We start from the raw sequence: 23,252 nt of genomic DNA, 5'->3' as shown, positions 1-23,252 counted from the left end.
AATTTAATCTAAGATTAAACTAATTTAATGTCTAATAAAATTTTAGGGCAGTAAGCATCAACATAAAGCCTTACCATTCTAATGTTTAATGTAATGTTAGTTACTTTGCACCGTTCAAGCTGCTTTATTATATATTTTTACCGTCGCTGCTGCACATACAGAAAGCGTGAGCTATTTTTCAATAATTATGCTCAGCTATTACGAAGGTGGTCAAATTTTAATCGGTTAATAATTAGTTTTTAATTAGAGTAACGTGCATGTTGTCTAATTAGTTCCAGAAAGCGACGCTATCAAGAAAATGGCGCTGTACAGGTGATAATCGGACAGTGCTCAAATTGTACACAGACAATACCCAAACAGATGGACAAATAATTGATGTTACCTCGTGACACATTAACCTAATTTACTTATTGAGAGTAGTAGGAGTGTAGAAAGCTCCCGTCAATAACCAGTATGCAAACTGTGGCCGTAAAATATATATGAAGGAAGAACAAAACTCAGTTTACCCTTCGGCAGCAATGCCGGGGACTTTAAAGTGCTGATAGATGGAAGTGTGTGGGTGTTAGAGACATGGGTAGAATATAACGATAGTTAATGTTAATGAACGTCAGCATTGAAACCTCTTTTCAGATCATGCACGTTGGTACATGAAAGGGCAACAGAAGAATTCTTCAACCAAATAGATTGCGAAACATAGCGAGACAATTTCAAGCAATCGGCGTATTTGTCTATGGCTTCCGAAGAAGACAGAAGCCAGTTGAAGATAATGTTTTCGGAGAAATAAGTTTTGATGCACAATGGGCTGTAGTTGCAAATGACCATGCTTCCAATGGCACAAGAGAGGACAGCTGTTGACAAAGCGCTTTGAACTGAAGTACGTAAAGAGTATAATTCTTTCTTAAATACGTAGTTATCTGCTAGCAATATATTTCTTTTTAATTTAAAACATTATTGCAGTTTCGCCTAAGACATTCTATAACTTCTGTGTAGCTATAAATGTTCTACACTATTTAATTTCTGATATTTGGTAGGCCGCCGTAGCCTAGTGGCCATGCGGTCGTGCTCTGAATCGGTGTTCAAGTCTGTGACTGCTAAATACGGTGCTATTTGTTGTATTCTCTCTCTTGTGAACTCCTCTGACCGCGTGGTCGTTCGTTCCGGAGTATAAACAGAAAATTTAATTTAGATTAAAGTTTACTTTTTCTTCAATTTGATATCACATCAAAATCGTTTATGTATTATAATTCGTAGCAGGGGTCGTAAATATTTCCGCAGTTTATAGGGGTCGTAAATATTTCCGTTTTTTTCATCTGGTTTGTAACACATAATTATGTTGAATTCACACGTCATTATTGATACATACCGCCCATTGGCTATCTAATCTGTAACTATAAATGTACTTGTTGGACAAACTGCTACTCTATCAATCTGTTCAGTTTAAATTTAAGTGAGTATTGCATATCGCGCGTTTGAAATTACTCAGCTATTGTTGTTGTTTTTTTTCTTTTTGGTTTTTAGGAGCATTAGCAACTAAGGCCATAATGCTCCGGGATATGCGGTGGTCATTCCCTGACCTTTCCGCATCCTCCGTATTTGGTGGTGACGGGCTCGAACCCCGGTCTAATCAAGAAGCGTGTGCTACGCACTGCTGCTCCTTCCCACCTGGCTACGGAGGCGCCATCTCAACTATTGTAGTTTAATTGTAAAAGTCATCCATATTATATGCGAAGATAAAATCGTTTGTGAGTCTCATACAGCTTTAATTGCTGCAATTAAAACTTGTAACTCCCTTCCCTTCATCCATTAAAATATAAATGAAAAACTGGACCATTTGCTGTGTCCTAAGGAGTGTTTTCGAGATATTTTAAATTGAATAAATTGACGTGTATGTTAGTGCAAATGCATCATTTCTACACGCAGCCAGCTACTAAATAACTAGAATTGGCATCATGAAGTACATCTCATAATGTGGATACCTTCACAACGAGTTACCATAATATTGCACTACCTCGAATAAGTAACGCTTCACCAATGGCGAAGACTACTGTTACTTATTCTCGGCGGATGTCACCACCCAGACAGCACCGTTTTGGATTGTTGATTCGTCATCGGTGGGTGGGCAGGTACCCTGGTGATGCAATGATGACAACCCAGTCGCGAAGTATAACTCCACAATATGAAAGGTGCCTAGTGGTGTGCAAGTCTCATATTGTGGAGTTATACTTCGCGACTGGGTTGTCGTCATTGCATCACCAGGGTACCTGCCCACCCACCGATGAGGAACTAACAAGCTTTACACCGGTGCCGTCTGGATGGTGATATCCGCCGAGAATAAGTAATGAGTAATATTATGGTAACTCGTTGTGAAGGTATTCACGACATGAGATGTACTTAATGATGCCAATTCTTAGTTACTTAGTAGCTGGCTGCGTGTAGAAATGATGCACTTGCACTAACTTACAGGTCAGTTAACTATTTCGCAACCTGAGGCTTATAGTCCTAAAGTGCTCTATTGAATTAATTGCTTTTTTTCTTTATCTAAATGTTTGTGACCATCTCTCTAGGCTTACAACTGTAACGTCAGGTGTGATAAAAGCTTTAAGTGGTCATTTTAACGTTGTTCCTTTTGCATAATATAATTCGTATTAAACAATAAATTTAAATGCATGCAAGATTTCCTAATTACGGGCGTGTCTAATATATTAAATGTGTATACCAGATAAATCTATACCTGACTTATGTACTAGATTCAAATTGTATATCTGATTTTAGATCTTACCACGGCAATTCTGTTTATATTAATACACAATTTGGAAAGAGGGATAATAAATTTTCTGTTTAGACACCAGGACGGCCATCAGAAGAGTTTACAAGATGAGAGAGAGAGAGAGAGAGAATACAAGAACATCACCGTATTTAACAGTCACACGAGCTAGACCCTTCTACTCCATTTCTTAGAGGTATTTGGTGGCGGCTGACTTTTTTTATTCAAATGAAAGTGGCTTCGTTGCCGAAAACAAACTCTGCTGCAATGCCATCCTATTCCGGACAATTTTCCAGACTCTGAAGCATATTCAACTCGTGCCTACATGCGAAAGATTTCTCTTCGAAGCACAGATCCTCAACTATCCAATTTGCAATGACTGTGGGAGGCACTTGAGACAATATGGATAAGCAGCGCTGTGGCACGCTTTCGATACTTTTTTAAGTCCATTCAGGTTGTTCTAAGGATTAAATTTATTAGGTACACCTATCTAATAGTGAAGCCTCCGTAGCCGAGTGGTCAGGAGGGGGAATGCAGTAGCGCACGCTCTTTGAGTAGACCGGGGTTCACACCCCTGACTACTAAATACGGTCGATCTGCCAACCCGCACTGGAACAGCGTGGCGGAATATGGTCCATTTCCCTCAACATAAAATTGTTGAGGAGGCTTCCATCCTGCAGTGGATTGATAATGACTGTAGTTTACCTTTACCTAATTTTTTTTATTATTTTTTAAAATTTATTTATTTATTTATTTTTTTTTAAGGTCCTTGCCACTGAAATCTCAGGAAATTAGGTGGCAGGACCTGCCAGAGTAAATAACTATAATACTGGTGTACCTGGTCTGCCTCCACGAGGCAGAGTGTGGACAACGTTGGGTTCCATTAGGGGCCCAGCGGCTAAATGACCAGAGGAACAACGGTACACCACACTACACATGTACAAAATCCATACACTTTTAAACCTCTGGTATTGACAGTGTTCTGTTTCACACCCACAATGTATAGCCCGCGGAGATGGGGGAAACCCCTGGTGCCGTTTGACACTAAACACACTCTACACTCTACCTAATAGCGGGGGTCCTACTTGCTATTAGGTAGGTGTACATAAAAAATTGCTCGACTTCGCGCATAATGGCTAAGCTGCCGATGCACCACAAAAAAAAATTCAACCAACCAGCCTAATTAATTTGCCTCTCAGTGTACAGCCTTTGCTTTCAAACTGCTTACAACATTGTAATGTGGGCCCTTTATGTAACGTGTATGAAAGTCTCACTTGTCACTGGATTTTCCTTTGCAAACAGGACTACCATAAGATGCTTTTCCCATAAGAAGTTATTTTAACATCGCCTTCCTACTGGTGGGCGTGACGGAAATTACATTTCCAACAGGGATTTAAAAAATCAGTTTATCTATCGTTTGGTATTTATTTTAGAATTTACTATCATTATGCATGCATAATGAATTTTCTATCATATCATATTTCCTGAACATCTGAAAGTGTTTACTTCTTTTTAAATCGATACCCAGTGTTTTGAAATACAAACATCTATCTAATAACGTATCAACCTTTCTGGCTTTGATCCTATCTCAATTAGTGTTTTATTATTATTATTATTATTGTTGTTGTTGCTCTTATATTATTTCTCCTTAATTGAGGGGTTCCACTCCGTGACAAGTACTGCTACCAAGTACACAGTGTGGTTGTAATATCTGGTGTTACTGTCGGTCGAGGAAATCTCTGACTATCCTACAGGTGTTCAGAATTGCGACTTTCTGGAGTTCCTTGTAGGTGTTCTCTGGGAGACCTATTGCTGCTAGTCTTTGGTACCATACCGGTGGTTGATACAATGATTGGGATGGTTGATACTTCTTGATGCCACATCTCCTTGATCTCATGTCTCAGGTTCGTGTACTTCCTAATTTTTTCCTCATGGGTTTTCTGGACATTGCTAGTGTTGTGCACCGCTATGTCAATCAGGTAGGTGATCTTTTCCATCTTGCCCACAAGGGTTATGTCCGGTCTATTGTGCGGGATAGTCTTATCCGTTATTATGGCGCGATCCCAGTACAGCTTGTGGATTCGGGTTTCTAGTACTGCCTGGGTTCGTACTTGTAGTATGGTACACTTTCTTTAGTGTACTGGCTACCTGGTCGTGTCTATAAGTGTACTCAGTCTGGGTGATCACCTTGCACCCCGCGGTGATGTGTTGGATCGTTTCTGAGGCCAGGTGGCATCGTCGACATGTGTCATCTGACATTCCGGGCTCCTTTGCGATGTATTTTCTATAGTTTCTGGTGTTGATTACCTGGTCTTGGATGGCTAGCATGAATTATAATAATAATAATAATAATTCACGCTATAATAATAATAATAATAATAATACAATACAATTTTATTTATCAAGAGAATTCGTTTACAATAAATGAATTCGTTTACAAATAATAATAATAATAATAAATTGTATTTACAATAAATTCGTTTACAAATAATAATAATAATAATTATTATTATTATTATTATTTGTAAACTTTATTATTAAAATTATTTGTATTATTATTGTAAACAAATTCTCTTGATAAAAATAAATTGTATTGTATTTTATTATTATTATTATTATTATTATTATTATTATTATTATTATTATTATTATTAAATCCGTTTATTAAAGCAGCGAGTGTTTGCTTTCACCCCTTATACACAGCCGACCGGCTAGAAGAATGTACAAAAATGCAAGAATCACAATTATTTAAAATATTCTTATATTGTAAATATTGCACGATTACAATTATTTACACAAGTGCGTATATTTACAATATTGTTTACAAAATTCAATTACAGTATTGACAAGATTATAGTTGAAGTAAGCTGTATGCTTCAGAGTGGCTCTTCACTCTGTACTGCTTGCTTTCGAAGTATTTCACAGGGTCTATTGTCAATGAATTGAAAAGGTTGACTGAGTTGTTTGGGAAGAAATTCTTCAGACAGCACAGGTTTCACAGTATAGAATGCAACGGTAGGTAGGAGTTGTCATTACTGCGTCCAGCACGTGGAGTAAAGATAAGTTCTCGAAGATTGGGGGCGTCAGTCGCACCGGTAAGCCATCACGCCGGAAAGAAGAAGAATATTCCTGGATGCTATGTGAACTCTCCAGGAAGTGATATTTAAGTTGGTATATAAAACAGCCCTGGAGATGGCGAATGCGTTGCCCGTGACCCTGTTCATCCATCGCATTACCCAGTACTCGACTGCCAGGAATCTGTTTATGTGCGACTTCGGGGCAGAAGACCAGATTGGTGATGCATATAGTGCGATAGGTTGTAGGCACCGCTGGACGTACCTCCGACTACATCGACGTTGAGTAACCCCGTCAGCTGTTGTCGAATTGCCCACATCGCCGAGAAAGTTTTCGATTTCATGGTCGAAATATGAGTCTGAAAAGTGAGGCCCTCGTCCCAAGTTAAGCCGAGGTTGGTGTGAGACTTCACTTTCCTTATCTGCAATCCGTTGTGATAGACCGCGACGTCATTTTTGATTTTCTTTTTTGTAAAGGTGATTTTGATACGTTTAGTTCCAGTTCTATTTGCGTAAATAGGCTTCAAGGCTGTCGATCAGGACGGAGACTCGCTGATTTATCAGGTGAGTTTGTTCAGCGTCTTTAGATGTTATGTATAATTTGAGGTCGTCTGCATATGATGAGAAATCAGTGTACCTTGCGAAGAAAGGTTCAAGGGCAGCGGCGAACAGTAGACCGGACAGGACACCTCCCTGCGGTACTCCTCTCTTTATAATGTGCTCCAATTGGAAGGATTTATAGCTGACAATGAGTTGTCTTCGTGTAAGGATGAGAGGTTAATGGTTTTTAGCAGGCTTCCCGTAATGTCAAAGTACTTTTCTAGAATGTAGATGAGAGCGAGCATTGAGAGTTTATCATAAGCAGATTAAATATCAAGAAAGATGACGCCCAGCTGAGATTTACTGTTCAGAGCAGTTTGAATTTTAAATAGGGTGTCCAGTAGGTTTGTATATGTAGATCTTTTTGGTGATCACAGTATGCAGATGTTTGGGTTTATGAGAGAAGCATTGATCGATCAGTGCTGATAAGATAGTTTTCTCAAACACTTTTAATAGAGAGCAGCCCACTGAGATCGGTCTGAAGTCCTTAGGTTCCTTAGGGTTTCTTCTTTTGGGTATGGGTTGTACCCTGTAGTGATTCCACATTGTTGGGATTGATCCGGAATTCAATATGCGATTAAAGATTACAAAACGGGGCTCCACAATTAAGGCATTACCCACTTTAACCATAAATAGAGGGAAGCCGTCAGGACCAATTGTAGATTTATTGGGAAGTCTATTGATGATATTTATAAGGTGTTGTTTTATTAGAGTTATAGTTGAAATGGGCTGTCCGGAGTGCATGACGAAATCACTTAGGTTTTGGGGGTTTTGGGTCTGATGCCACTTCGTTGAAAGTCAAAGATACCCATTCCTGAAATACATTCTCATCGATATGGAAATCTTTGTTGTATTTGGATGTAATGCGTTTGGAGTGGTGTATTGTGTTGAGTACCAGCTGCCGGATTGCTTTTCGTTTACATTTGAGGAAGGTTGCCCGCTCTTTCTTGTACATCTGGTAGTCAGCTGAGTTATGGTACTTTTTCCATATTCGGAAAGCTTTTTGTTTCCTCTTGAATGCATCTCGGACTTCAGCATTGAACCATGTATTGGATCTATCAGAAAATTTTAATTGCTTGGAAGCTCTTTGGGAGGCAATTTCAAGTAGCTGGTTAGGCAGGCTAGATATAGCAATATCTATTGATTCTTGTTGTAGATCCTTCCAGTTTATTTCTATGATACGGGCAAGGATGATCTCTGGGTTTAAGTATTTGATGGAGAATACTATTTTGGTAATCACCTCATTCCCGAAAGCTTGAATAATAGATTCAAAGATGAATCTATTATTCCACAATTTCCCACACCTCTGTCTGACCACTGAACACTACAGCTTCTCTTCTGATCACTCTCCCATCACGTTTGAGTTTTTAGTAACGTTGAACTCAAACGTGATGAGAGAGTGATCAAAAGAGAAGCTGTGGTGTTCAGTGGTCAGACCAAGGTGTGGAAGATTGTGGAATAATAGATTCATCTTTGAATCTATTCTGTCATCTTTGGCGTGAAGACCATGGCGCGGCATAATGTGAGGACCATGGCATGCTTCCTGTAAAGTGTTTCTCAAACGTGATGATCAGAAGAGAAGCTGTGGTGTTCAGTGGTCAGACCAAGGCCTGGCTAACTAGCTACTTGAAATTGCCTTCCAAAGAGCTTCCAAGCAATTAAAATTCTCTGATAGATCTAATATATGGTTCAATGCTGAAGTCCGAGAAGTAGTGTGTGGATGATTGCGAACTGTTCCTATAGCCATTCCATTCAATTTCATTCTGCAATGTCCGATTGCCTTGGAATCGGGCTAACCAAAAAAGAAAGGGGTGGGGGTAGAGGACACAGTCTTCCAAAAGTTTCTCATACCATGTCTGTACGTTTTTCTTTCCGTGGCATAGTGCGTTGTCCCAATTGATAAACTTGTCCTTGGTAAAGTCCGTTAACGTTAGAGAACAAAAGAGGCATTAATAAATTGATTTGATCTGGAAAAATATTCACGTTAACCACAGCTGTCAGGCATTCAGGAATTAATCCATGCAGGGTAATAAGTCTTTAGGTTATAATAACTTTCGTTTTTGGAGTTGACATTAAAAAAAAAATTCTTGTATTCCCTATTAAAGGTTCTAGAATTCCGAAGAGAACGTCCCCCAGCCCACGATCTGTATGCCAAAGATCTTTATTTAAACAACAATAATTCAAAGTAAAATGTTTCCACCGACCTATTTCAATGTTCCTCATTACAACTTTGAGCTGTGGGGGGGGGGGTGCGGTTGGGAGGAATAACACTGAATAATCAAGGAATTCAAATATAACTTCTTCGGATACAGCTTACTGGTTTGTTGATGATTATTTATTGTGAAGACTCGTCCACCTTTTTTATTTTTTAGTATCCAAAAATTTAGTCTTGTCTGTATAGCACTTCGTTGCATGTCTTGGCATTTGTATGGCAGAATTGTCCAATTAGTCTCATTTTTGAGAATTCACACACTTTTTCTGGAACTTGTATATCACAATTCAGTGCAGACTTTTCGACTCGTCTTGGAGAAAAATGGATAATGGCAGTACCGCCCTATAGTAATTGGTTAGTTTCTCCACTCTCATCTTCCGTTAAAACCATATGCTCCCTTTCCTAGTGGAGTGACCTGTTTTTCCACTAGACTGCTTGTGATTGATACAGTTGTCAGTTTGCTAGCTAGGTAATAAAACGACTTCCAAACTATGACGGTGACTGCAGTATTTCCATTCGTGACTGTTGCAATCGTGCCTGTTTCAAAGTCTGGCAAATCTCTGCAATTACTCGTGGATTATACATTTCACCCTGTTTAGTGCGGCCAGATCTGTCTATCACAGAATGCCTCCCGCGCTGGACAGTATCTGATAGTTCTAGCACCGCTATATCAACAGCTGCGGGTGAATGTCATATTAGACGGATAGAGAGATTAATTGATTGAATGAAACAGCAAATCTGAACTATAAAAAGAGATACTACAGATATAGGACTGGATGAGAGAGAGAGAGAGAAAGATCTGGAAGCTGTTCCTTAGCCAAGAAGATAAATAAAATACACCCATTTTCACTGTTTATTTATATAATTTCCTTTCGAACTGGGGTGGATTGATGCTAATTATATGGTTTATCTTGACTGATTCGATGGCGTTCTAGTTCGTGCACGCTTAAGGGATCAGAGATGGGTGATCCGGTGCATCAAGTCGTGAATCCATCTATCTTTAGGTAATTAAAGATTCGTCTACCTTTCTGTTTCTCCCATGCACGCGTTTCTTGACCCCGCTTTGGGTCTTTTGTCAGCATTTCCTCGTAGACTACTTTAGCTGATATAGTGGAGATTAAAGCCGCAGTGAGTGTATCTGGTTCCTCCTTTAAAAGGGTGTGGAATTCGATGGCTGTCAACGTTCATTCCATTACTCACCTTCTCAAACACTGACGCTGACCGTGAGATGCTTAAGCAGCATTACCCTGCTCCACTCAGTCCCTTATCTATTGTGTATCGTTATCGGAACCCTCTGTAGGCAAGCATTCGGCAAGTTTGAAATAAATGGGCGCAGGGTGTCATTTGTTAACTGCTTTGATGGGTAACTGGATTATCTGTTACAGCTACGACGTATTAACGGAAGTGTCTTTGAATTCCCCAAGAAAGGCATGTTAAACATGTGGGATTGGCTACTTGAAATGCTGGTTCCGCAAGCGATTCAAGCATCGCCTAACAATCCTCCCCAAATCAGGCGTCAATCAATAAATAGACTGACGCAGTCGTGCCAGAATTCGTCAATTAAAGATGGATGTGGCGTTAGATCGGTAACACAAGGTTTGTTTTAAAGTGACTGAACGTCAATAACTCTTTGGTAGAGAAAGAAAAAAACAGCTCGAGGATTTCAGCATTCATTATTTCAAGGACTGTTTGTTTTAGTCTTTTTTTTTTTTTTTTTACCCGAATATTTTTCGAGTTGGAATGATGTCAGAGAGAGAGAGATTGATTAATTAGTTGTTTTAAATAAAGCTCCGAGGCTTCAGTGTATTGCATCTATGAATTACACTCATGTCATAGTTGGTTTACCCATTTTGCTGATGAAAAATCCGAATTGGAGGTGACAGAGAAACTCTGGAGTGTGTGTGTGTGCAAGCAATACAGAAGGTATGAAAGATAAAGACGTAGAGACACACAGCAAGGTGAATAAAAGATAACTAATGAGGGAGAAGATAAAATAAGAAAAGAGGGAATGAAAGAGATGGAAGAAAAAAAGAAGAGAAGAAAAGCGAGAGAATAAAAGAGAGAGAGAGAGAGAGAGAGAGAGAGAGAGAGAGAGAGAGAGAGAGAGAGAGAGAGAGTATATGTGAAGGTCATACGATAACGTAGTATACCGAAAAAATATATATTTTTGTTTTAATTTTGCAAATTAAAACAAAAAGAAAATGAAATAGATGATTTTATTGAGCTTGTTTTTCTCATGAAATGTATTTTGCTCCAGATTTATTCCTGTATGTTTGCTGATTGGTCTTGGATTTTATTTGATAAAAAGATCATTCTTGAACAGTGCACGAGTACTTAAAGATGCCCTAAAATTTACCTGTTAACATGAAATGTAAAGTGATAGGCTAGCTATCCATAGATTAACGCTTCCCAACCTTCTAGGATGCGATCCATATTCATATTTTACCAATATTCGAGACCCAACATTGATGTCCTGTAACATTATGTAAATATTAAAATATCCTAAAATATTGACCAAAAAAATACTGTTTTTCTGACTTTTGTAACTCATATTATATGTAATTTATCGTATAATGTTTTTAATTATTTCATTCCTTATTTTTATTTTTTTGAACTAATGTAGAATTCCACGCGATCCATTACGAATGTGCTGGCGACCGAATTTTTGGGTACGACCGATAGGTTGGGGAATAGTGTGCGTAGTGTGCATAGTATTAGGGTTAGGCGCCACCTGTAGTTTCCCACATCTGCGCCATATGTTCGCTGTGAAGGAAAACAGTACTACTGTAAATGCCAGAAAAGTGTTGTGTGTTGTACATGACATATTGCGTTAGGTTCTGTTGTGTGTCCTGGCATTTGGCCGCAGGGCCCCTGGTGGGACTCCACGCTGCCCGCACACACCACTAGGAGGTAGCCAGTCTGCCCATTATTCTCTGGCTTGTCTCCGCCAGGTTCGCCAGAGCTTCCTGGACGGAGACAAAAAAAAAAAAAAAAAAAAGGTAGAGTCGGGGAAATACAGAGTGTACGCAAGAAAGGAGGGTATAGCTAGAAATATGGAGGATGTAGACGAAGGCATCCTCCAGGTTATCAATGGAGCAATAAGCGTCATCAGTTAAAATTGGAACCCGGGAAGGACGATAAATAAGACAGCAAGAGAGCCGTGTGCAAGTTGCCACTGAGGAATGAGGTGCCCCGTACGCCAGTTGATCATATCCAGGTTAAGATCGGTTAGCCAGTTAGGTTTAGGATCAGATGTTTGGGTTGTTCCTATTTTGTGTTGGCAATAGGGTGCTCCGTCTTGTGAAGAGGGCTTGTGCAAACTTGATAAACTCATAGTAGTAGTTTTCTTCTGTGATGAATAAGTGTTCATTTCCTTGAGGGTTATCTTGTATACGAGTAAACAGGATGCTGCGGAGGTCCTCATAGTGTTGACAGGTATATACTAGATGGTTCCAGTCTTCTATTTCACCACATGCACAGTAGGGGTTGTCAATGATTCCCATGGATGTTAATTTATGGTTTATTGATCCGTGTCTTCGAGCCCGTCACCATCAAATACGGATGATGCAGAAAGGTCAGGGAATGTCCACCGCATATCCCCGGAGCAATATGGCCTTAGTTGCTAATGCTCCTAAAAACCAAATAACAATAACAAATAACAAACATTATTGATCCGTGTCCAGTAATGAGGTAGGTGGTATAAAGACCAGGAGAAAACCAATTTGGAGATTTAGGAAATACGGCATTCACATAAGGTATAAATTTCTTGGCGATTGGGCCCTTGTCGGTAGCAGTCCATCTGTCCTGCCAGGTCTGAAGTAGTAGGATGGCAATTTTTTTCTTTTCCTGCCTGATTTCATTCAGGTTATTGATGGAGTGTCCAAGGATAGTTGCTGGTATACCCCTGGATAGACAGTAGTGGAGGCCCCTTCGAATAACCTCCAGATCAAGTGGAAGGACGCCCGCAAGAACCTGAAGGGCTGGGTTGCTAACTGTGCGGCATGCCCTTGTAATAGTAAGAAGGATGGTGCGCTGGATGGTTCCCAGTTTACGTTTGTTGTTGTAAAGAGTTGCCCTGCGAAACCAGATCCCTGATCCATCGTTATGAAGGGAAGGAAGATTGATTTGTACAGAATCTTAAGGGTGCGGCGGTTCAATCCCCAATCACGACGATTCACCCGTGCAATGAGAGCAGTGTAGTTTCTCACTTTCGCGTGGAGGTGTGCAAGATGCGGAGAGAAAGTGAGCTTAGGGTCAAGTACTATTCCCAGTAGTTTTAACGTAGAAACTAGCTTGACGGTTTGGCAAATACTGTCATAGACATAATATTTAGAAAACCAAGTTTCTGGAGGGGGGGGGGGCGGACAGTAAACGGTTCAACTTTCGTAAAAACTGCTCGGTCACAATAGGTGGGAGAACATAAAATTTTATTGCATCTTGATGGAATTCGAACCCAGACACTTTTCTACAAATGTAAAAGAAAAGCAATCGCAACCATTGTTCTACCCACGATAGTATATTGCACTTAATTGAACTTCACTCCGAATCCTTTAAAGTGGAAGGATTCTTACGTGGCGTCTTATTTCTAATTTTAATTGTTTATTTGTGCTAAATTCTTTTCAAGAAATGCACAAAGCATACGATTACCTTCCTTTCTTCATTACTTTTCCTACTTCCTTATGCCCCCCCCTTCCCCGCACTCTCTGATTTGGAAAAATTAAACTGCCTTCTGACTGATCTGGTGTAATATTTTAACGTATGCTTGAATATTTGCTGTATGGCATTTTGATTCATATTAAATTAATTTGCAGTAAGCTGTAACTCCGTAACTCTTAATGCAATTTTTAACTTTAAATAGATTTGGAATTCTACCTTGATCTGTTATACTGGTATATTCCTGGTCAACCTCTGTAGATTAAAATTTAAAAAAAAAAATGCATATTTTGCTATTCCATTATTCCAACAAAAGAGAGGAAAGTTTATACGTAATGTATTTACACTGGTGATTTTCACTACTGTGTAGGTTTGAGAATTTCTCAAGCTCCCAAACAGGAGCTAATTGAAACCGCATGGTCAAGTTTATTCTTTGATACAGGACTCGTTTTGTTTGGTTGGTTTCATTTAACATCATAGGATTTATCAAATAGATGAATCCCAAACGCCATTTCTAACTATTTGAAAACTTACCACATGTTCCGTTTCTGTTTTGCCATATTTTTTGCAGTGTATGGAATTCGCTGTTTGGTTAAACGTGCTCATCAGTTAACCGTTGATTCATCAATTTCATTATCGATTCTTTTGTACGAAATTCTCACCTAGCTCGTTGTATTAAACTAATCTAAAGTTGGAGTTGCAAAGAAGTGCTGTGTATCCATATTTTTCCAACAAACGGCGTTTTTTTTTTTTTTTTTTTTTTCGGTTGAGCAGTTATTTACACTTATTCAATCCACTCCAGACCATTCCATTACCTATGAGAATAACGAAACTAGTCATAAAATCATGGAGGGAAATTCTTCCATTTAAATCCTACCTTGTAGCTGCCTTATTCTTTGTATGCGCTCTGTACAATTCGCGAATACAAATATCCAAGGACATTCGTTACAGCAGGATTGCCTATTTGTCTGAATAGAAGATAGAGGCCAACCACACTAAACATAAATTACACTTTAACCAATCGGATGCAGCCTGATAAAGAACATGATCATATCCGGGCATTATTAATACAAATCATGTCGAAGAGTAATTGTTGGTTGATTGCGCAAGTGTATCAGTAGAGTTAGGGATGAGGTAATCTATTGACTAATGCCAACTGCATCACCATTTAGTCAGTTGTCGACCGAAGGGTGTGATTTTTCATAGTCAGCGGAAACAGTCAAGCCTTTTTAAACTTATATAATGTGCAGTATAAAGAACGATAAAAAATTAACCGGCTGTTATTCACTGACATCGTCCATCTTCCTCCCCATCACCCCACAAAAAAAAAAAAAAAAAAAAAAAGAACCAGAGATTAGCAATCTCTTCGCCTGTTTTAAATCATTACAGTTTCAATCCGAACATAAATAAACATACCTCACATGAACAAATATACGTAATGTTTATATTTTACCGTGAATTTTTAATCAGATTAAGTCAGGTCATACTATAACTGTTGTTTATAAATATTCTTTTTATCTTTTTCGTTCTGATTATAATTTGTGATTGGTATGGCATGGCGTATAAGGCACTCCTCTGTCACGAGGCTTAATAAACATTGAAGTCCAGCTGAGATTAGTGTAGTCGCCAACGGATCAGAAATAATTTAACTATGCTGGATATATTTAAACTCTTAAGACATATTAAAGAAATATTTATCTTAACGAGAGAGATATGTCACTTATGTTCTTTATATAATAATATCTTTTTATTAGATTATTTCAAACTTGTATTCTTCGCATCAGTTTCGTTCCAGAATGATTTTCGGTTACTCTGATGCTCAGTCAGATGGTCATAACAAATATTGGGTTTTTCAAGTTATAGGAAATAATAATGTCTCCTTATTTGTTTATTAAGATGAGTCATTTTCGTTTATATACGAATCGCAGTTGAACTTGTGATAAATGTCATGATTTCGTTGAGGACCTGTTAAATATTGTCTGTTCTCTTTTTAAAGTGTGTTCTTTCTAGAGCCGCAACACTTCTCCTATCCTTTCTGCTACCAATCGTTTTTCCAGTTATGAGAAAATAAAAGTCACATGCAATCATACTAAATGAACACGGAATTCACACACTTGTGGGACACGACGCCTCCTGAGTTGAAAATTACTGGGCACGTAGCCTATTCTCCACTTCTTGTGCTGTCAGTTTTGGCAAACAATTTTTTCTTATATCTTAAACGTTAGGGCCTCAGCATTCACATGATCTTGATTCATGAAAGAAGAATGTACGATTAAGTTTACGCCACAAATGTTACAACTCAACATTTAGTGATTTCAAAAAGTAATGTAAAGTCAACATAATTGAGATTGAGAGGTAATAAAATATCTTTAGAAAAAGACGTTGAAGACTGGTCAATACATTAAGAGAATCTGTACCACCATCTGCAACTGTTAAAAATTAGGGTGCCTGAATTCAAGCGTTGCAGAGCCAGCATCGAATATGAATAGCGCAGTGGAGGTAATGATATGGTGATGAATGATCGGCTAGTAAACGGAGGCCGCCGTAGCCTAGTGGTCATTCTCGTGGGTGCATAAGTATACGTGCCTTGAATGACCGGGGTTCAAGCCCGTGACTGCTGAATACGGTGTTGTTTCTTGTATTCTGTGTATCTTGTAAACTCCTCAGACCGATTGGTCGTCCCGGAGTATAAACAGAAAATTTATTTAATTTATTTAACTGTTAGAGAAAGAGTAGAGGTCACAGGCATATCAGTTCAACGGGTGCATGCGAAGCATTCTGTCAAATGAATTAGGTATGACAAAGGTTTATGCACGATGCGGCTCCGGACTATTGACATCTAATCAGAAGCGTCTTGGATTCATAACTTCAGAGCAACTTTCTGGTTAACAAGCAGATCTTAAACTTTCTGACCAGATATGTGACTATAGATGAAAAACCATTACTAATCAAAGTCAAAACTACAATCAAAACGATGGAAGCATGCTGATTCACTACCCACAAAAAGGCTTAAGTCAGTCCCATCGGCAGAAAGGTCACGGCATCTGTCTTCTGGGACTCAAAAAAGGATAATAATGGCAGATTACTTTCCAATGGTTAAAAATAAGCGGACAGTACCATTCTAACTTAGTAACTAAACTACGCGATGCAATCAATTCAAATACAGGAAAGATGACTAAATGCACCTGTTCACACATCGGCTGTTGCCATGGCTGCAATTTTTCAGGCTGGTTTTTAATTGTTGTCCCACCCACCATACCCTCACCAGCGCCTCCGTGGCCAGGTGGGCAGGAGCAGCAGTGCGTAGCACACGCTTCTTGATTAGACCGGGATTCGAGCCCGTGACCACCAAATACGGAGGATGCGGAAAGGTCAGGGAATGACCACCTATTCCTTGAAGCAATATGGCCTTAGTTGCTAATGCTCCTAAAAACCAAATAACAAACCTGCACCGTCTGATTTCCACCTATTCTGCAAACTAAAGTTCAACTTGTCTGGAAGGAAATTTATGCCTGAAATGAAGGAAATTCGAGACCTTGAATGAGGTGACTACAAAACTGTAATCATGAATCTGGAGTATTTCTGGAAAAAGTGTATTAAGTGTTACAAGGAGACTACATCGAAAAGTAGTGTAAAGTCAACATAACTCCTTTTATGCTAGGCTAGAAAATTACCAAAACAACCATCGTACCTTTTAACCATGCAAAAATTTGAATTTCTGGAAAGCAAAAACTGAAGTAATCTGTACCATTACGCCAGATTTGTTACCGATTATTGATTTCAGAGTAGGTTGACTAATCATTTATATAGTTGAAGAATAGGTTGACTGATCAACGGTGTTGAAGCAATAGTCACTAACGTTTGCCACTTATTTACCCTATTGCTATATTGGAATCCCGGTATAGCAGCTTTCTATATGGAATCTGTAGTTTTTTTGTTTTTTTTTTCTTAATAATAACATTAACTCGCATAAAGCGAAATGAAAAACCGCCTTCAATATATTCGGACCACCAAAGAAAGATTCCTGACGCCATTAAAATACACGATTCGCGACTGAATTTATATAAGACACATTATATTCACTCTCTTGATAAAATAATATAGTTTTAACAAACCACGTCTTTAACAAATAATCTTTGTTAAAGATATGCATAATTATTATTAATTACTTGTGATTCAATATATATTCCTCTTAAAGAACAAACTTTAACGCGTTCCACAAAAATACGGATCTTTAACGATAGATATCTAACGTACCTTTCATTCTAACACAATGTACTTCTCTACGGTGAATTATACTCTAGTATTCGTATGAATAACATAGTAACTCCAGCTCATTTTGAGCAGCTGATCTTTCATTCATTTCAGTTTAGATGTACTTGATAACACATTCAAAAATTTTCTTCGGAATACGCGCATAAAAATAAAAAATTATTTTGATGTTAAAATTAAAGTAGTTTTGGGGCATTGGTTAGAGAGGAGTGGAATTTACGTACCCATAACGGCCTTGAGACTAGTTTTAATTGCACTTTGGGTGGAGCTGAAGAGGAATTCAGATTCTGGACACGCTGATTCCAGACACCGCCAATAACATAACTGTCTTGCTTTAACAAATATTGGGTTTTTCCAGTTATAGGAAATAATAATGTCTCCTTATTTGTTTATTTAGATGAGTCATTTTCGTTTATATTGCTCCTATAGAAATAAAATAATAACACAACGCGTAATTCGTGATAATTCGTATCAAAATCTGTTGCCTATTATTTCATAATATGGTAATCTCACATTGTAAAAATTGCTGGCATATTATTCCACCCTACGCCATAGTATAAAAAGTCACGAAGTTTTTTTTTTTTTTATTTTACTTACAAATAGGCATGATATTACTTATTAGTGCCTAATAATCAACAACAATAATATCGATCGCACTGTACGTAATCTGTTTCAGATCCCATAATAAACAGAGAAAGTCTATATAATTATTTGGATGCGGTTTCGTTATTAAAATGAACATTACTACTGTAGATGCGCTCCAGTTTTCTAAAATTCCAGTCAACTGCAGTTTCGTGAATTTGTTAGAATCGATAACCATTATAAGTTAGCTATTGTCTTGAAATAGTTCTATGGTTTTATATATGGACGTATGTCTTTGTCTTCAGTCCGTGCATGACACGCCGCCACGGCCGAGTGGTCAAACGCGGACGTGCAGTAGTATACGCGTTCGAAATTTTCCATAGTTCAAGGGCATGTGGCTGCTAAATACGGTGCTGTTCTTGTTTCTATCTTCTAATCTCCCGTATACGGTAGATTACAAGGTATAATACAAGGACTTTTATTTATGTACAGCAGGATGCAGTAGCGAAACTATCATACCGCCAGGTCCGCTACCACGGGGGGACACCGACAGTTGGTATGGTGTAGCTGTTAAAGATCACATAGGGACTAGAATCTCGTAGGAGAACCGATAATTTATAGTTTAGCCTCTACTGGAATAGTTAGTTCACCAGACTTAGAACTGGTAACTGTTTTTAATTTTAATTCGATTGAAAAATAAAATTAAAAATTTTGAATAAAGCTCAATGTACACTAAATAATGTCCACGCGAACTGTGGCAATATAAGGCGCAGGGATTTTATATGTATACGAGTAAATATATAAAATCCCTGCGCCTTCTATTGTCGAATTTTCACAAAGTATCTGATAACGTAAAGTATTAACTAAATGTATATTTTGCATTTTGGTGGCAGATTCATAGTAGTTTTAAATTAATTTTTACGGGTTTTTAAAGTTGCATCGCTTTCTTCTCATTTTAATATCATCTCGGAGACTGGACGCGTAGCGGACCGTATTTTGGAGCTCTTTGCTATGAAGTATTTCATATCATTTTCATTAAATAGGAAAATGGAAGCTAATTTCAAAAAGGATAAATGCTTTTCTCTTTATCTTGTAACTGCCTAAGTTGACTACCTTTTTAGCGGTAGCAGCTGAACAGAGTTCATTGTACCTGGACACGAAGCCACACCTCGAAATTGATGGAGAAACTAAATAAAAAGGAAAATAAACAAAAAAAAAACAACTTTGACCTATTTAATAGAATATTTCATTAAATGCTATCGCGGAATCCTGCATATGCTTAAATTAAAGCTATTAAGGAATATACTTACTGAAAAGCTGGTAAACAGGTCAATAAATATTTGGTTACTTCCCTTCTGCGTCCTACGCTAACTTTAAAAAATGAATGGCATGGAATGAACATGGTTTGTAGGATGTCCAGTTTAGAGCCCAATAATTTATGTTTGTTAGTTCCCAAAAATTAACGACCGCCTTTGAAAGTAACGACATATTCAGTTAATCATTTTCCAATTTTAATGATCCATAAAATGATTACTGAGATGATGCGACTACATATCTAAATATCTGTTCTTGAGTGTCGTGTACGACTATTTGTGCTCTCATGGGTAGCACAGTTGGTAGAATCGGCGTCCTCCCCAGAGCGGATCGAAAAGACCTGAGTTCGAATCCCGTCAATGGCGCGGGGATTTTTTATGGACCTTTTTCACAACGTGGCTGAGTTAATTGGTCGCAGAGGTGGGTAACATGGTTTTTTCTCCCGGAAATACGAGTTTTTCTTCCAGCAAACAGCGCAATTTACAGACATTAAATATGGCACAATATGGTCTAAGTCGCTGATGCGCCTAAAACTCTACAATGATCAATCATTCAGCGGCTGTTTGAAATTTTTAAATTTCCAACTATTGAAAAAACTGATTTTCTAACAATTTTATATACACAATTTCGTGTTTATCATAAGACGAACGAGTGCAAAAGGATATAATTCCTTGCCTTATCTACACAGCAATTTTAGGATTCAGATGTTACACGCAGAAGTTCGTTTGATGGTAAATTCGACACGCTTCTGCTACAAGTGCTGTACAAATTTGTATTTGATCTATAGCTGATCATAATTTAGGTACTGTTATTATCGCTGCTGCATACGAGTCAGACTCCAAAACAATCGCGAATCAAGTCCTAAAAAAGTTATTTTTTATAAATTTTTGTTAATGGCTTTGTTACTAGCTAAGCATGAGAATGAACTAGGAATGAACTAATGGAATAACCTAAAGATTTGATTGCTTGATATATGCAATGAATTCATCTAATGAAGCTCAGAACAAACCTAGTACTGCTAGTGTTGTGTTTGTTTTAGACTACTTCGACAAGAAAATATTTTTCAGCTATCAGAAATGTGCGAATGCTGTTTGGTGTATAGTTTACCTGGTCGAAACTTGATATTACCAGTGGATTAAATTGCCAGATTTGTACCCCAAAAAATTAGGTTTCATCTTTGGAAACCACTGACTAGAAGAAAGGGAACAATTAAGTGACTTTCACGAAATTGATTGACTAATTTCTTATAAAAGTGGCTGAAGGATTGAACCCACTATTCAATGAATTGTGATTTGCACTACAAATATATGGTCATCCTTCATGGAATACACTAAATAACTAAGAACCATTAGATTTCTTTAAAATATTAACTACAGAACTGCCAGAGTATATATACAATATTTTGTTCATAGTAGTGAACTGCAATAGTAGTGTGTAAAAGGCATCGATTTAATTGTATCTATATTGTGACTACCTTCAGATTGATAATATGGAGAAGACTATTGTTACTTATTCTCAGTGGATACCACCACCCAGACGATACCGTTTCAAGGCTTATTGGCATATCCTCCGTGGGTGGGTAGGTACCTAGTTGTGAAGTATAATTCCACAATATGAGAGAGTTTGGCATAAGCGTTACTTATTCGAGGTAGTGCGATAACATGGTAACTCGTTGTGAAGGCAGTCATTATACGAGATACAATTAAATCGATGCCTTTATATTAATGTTGTAGTTCACTACTACGAACAAATTATTGTGTATATACACTGGCAGTTCTGTAGTGAACTTCAAATTCGTAGTTTATTACGCCTTGTGCGTTTATTTTTCTAGTTTAAAATATTAAATACTTTGGTGTATATAGGTCAGGAAAGAGGGCTGTAATGAGTACATACACCAACTGAAATCTTCTCCATTTGACGAAAGAATGACACACGACTGCAGTTCAGTTTATATAAAACACCACAAGAGAAAAGAGTTTTCTTCTGAATACTTAAATAAAATAACCTTCTTGAAGAGTTTCTGGAATTGTAACATTTGTTTGGAATTTGCTTGTAGAAGTTTTTCTTGAAAAGAAAAGAGAAGTTAAATAAAACATCAATTCCTAGAGATAAGTTCCGGACTGATGAATCCAATTCACAATCGATCATGTTTCCTTAAACCAAGTGGGTGATTCGTTAACCAGGAGGCAGATGTAGCCCTTGAGCGAAATGAAGCTGCGACAGTATATGTGATAAACTTTATAGTAGTCAAAGGGTACATGTCGGTGTGGGTTGTTTGTGGCGGAACAGTTTGCGGGTTTTTTAATTTTTTTTATTTTTAATAGGTGATACGAATACTCGCACGACAGAGGACGTTTTATTTCTTTCATATCTATTTTGCCCTCCAAGTTCTTATAATGCAACAGCATAAATATTTTATCACGATGTTTTTATCATACAGTTTTCTGTATGTATATCGTATGTTTCTATCGTTCTCATTCATAGGAAAATAAAAATAATAAATATATTGACTTCTGAAAACACATTCATAATATTAGCTGAAAAGTATATATGTTGTTCGCAGTTTATTTCTTTCGGAATTTCAGCTACTGTTCTTGACAAAACACCCGAGATTGCAACCTAAAGATAGATCCTACAACAATCTTCGAAGTGAAGTACGAACAGTGAGATGTGATATGATGCTATTTTTTTTCGATTAGCTTTGCGCTTCTCCTTTCATTTTTAATTGCTGTCTTCTCAACTAGTAACCACACATATAAGTGAACGTGAAAGTAGGGGGACACCTGAGAGGTTTTAGTCTCCACCGTACCCCATAACTACCATTTTCAGTTTCTCTGTGGAAGCTTGAACATGCCTTAGCCACAGTGAACATTTTTATATTATTTCTAATGTTTAAAATATTGTGCAAAGTAAAATGACGGTGAAAATTATAGTGACATTTGATTAATTAAACCTCTCCACGAAGACAGCCAAAGACTTAGGAACTGATTAAAAACTTAGACCTTCAATAATACATCCACTAATTGATAAAGCGAAGCCCTCGGTGTTTTCAGAGGGAGATAATTTTTGAATCCGGAATTTTTGTTTACGCTTTTCGATAGGCAAACAGCAACTGGAAGCTAGGGATTTGGTTTTGTAGTGAAGTAAGATGGCATTTTAATACCTAGAAAGGTAAATAAACAAGCTGAGTGTTGCATTTTTTTTATGTAAGCCAGTTATGAAGTTTCTCCACCATGTTCCTAAACAAACAATTCGCTTGTAATATGAGTACGTTAGGCAGATACAGTATAAGCCGGTTTCTTAGGCGGCAACAAGAAACTTTTTTCATAAATAAAGATGTATACAAGAAACTCTTACCTGGCTGTAAATTCCACACACGCACGTAAGCGTCAGACACAGAAGCAACGTCCTTTCGATGTCTGTCATGTTTGACGACACCCACATGATCTAATCACCGTCACCACCTCCCAGTTTCCCCCTAAAAGAGCACTCCGAGTAAGTAACCAAGCTTTCTGTATTCCGCTCCGGAGCTGCGATGAGTCGCGTTGAATAGTGGCTGCAGCAAGCACCTTTCCGACCCGCGTGCACGGAACACCGTCTATGACTGAAGTGGCAGCAACGACACAAGACGCAAGGGATAAGAGGCGCAGACGAAGTGCGCGTCATACCGTCTGGGTTATTTCCCCCTGGAACGCTGGACCCACCGTGATTCTCCCACCTTCACCCTGAACGATTACGTCCGCCTCACCCACGTGCGTCCCTGCTTGTCCTTTGCATGTCT

The 23,252-nt window shown here is 38.1% G+C and overlaps 1 protein-coding gene across 3 annotated transcripts in view; it reads right to left on the bottom strand.

Annotated features, from left to right (window-relative positions):
• The window catches only part of LOC150084874 (SPARC-related modular calcium-binding protein 1-like), a 250,366-nt gene extending 227,419 nt beyond the window's left edge, over positions 1 to 22,947 (bottom strand). For all 3 annotated transcript variants that reach the window (XM_090375607.1, XM_090375609.1, XM_090375608.1), the window contains exon 1: positions 22,829 to 22,947. In XM_090375607.1, the coding sequence (XP_090231733.1) occupies positions 22,829 to 22,915 (87 nt within the window). In that variant the 5' untranslated portion in view covers positions 22,916 to 22,947. The remainder of the gene's footprint in view (positions 1 to 22,828) is intronic.
• Between the last annotated feature and the right edge of the window lie 305 nt (positions 22,948 to 23,252).

The sequence above is a fragment of the Mastigoproctus giganteus genome, chromosome 6 (assembly GCF_048544385.1).
Source record: "Mastigoproctus giganteus isolate SK-2022 chromosome 6, ASM4854438v1, whole genome shotgun sequence".
NCBI classification, from domain to species: Eukaryota; Metazoa; Arthropoda; class Arachnida; order Uropygi; family Thelyphonidae; genus Mastigoproctus; species Mastigoproctus giganteus.
Note: the sequence above shows the minus strand (reverse complement) of the source record. Positions and strands in the feature narration are given on the sequence as shown.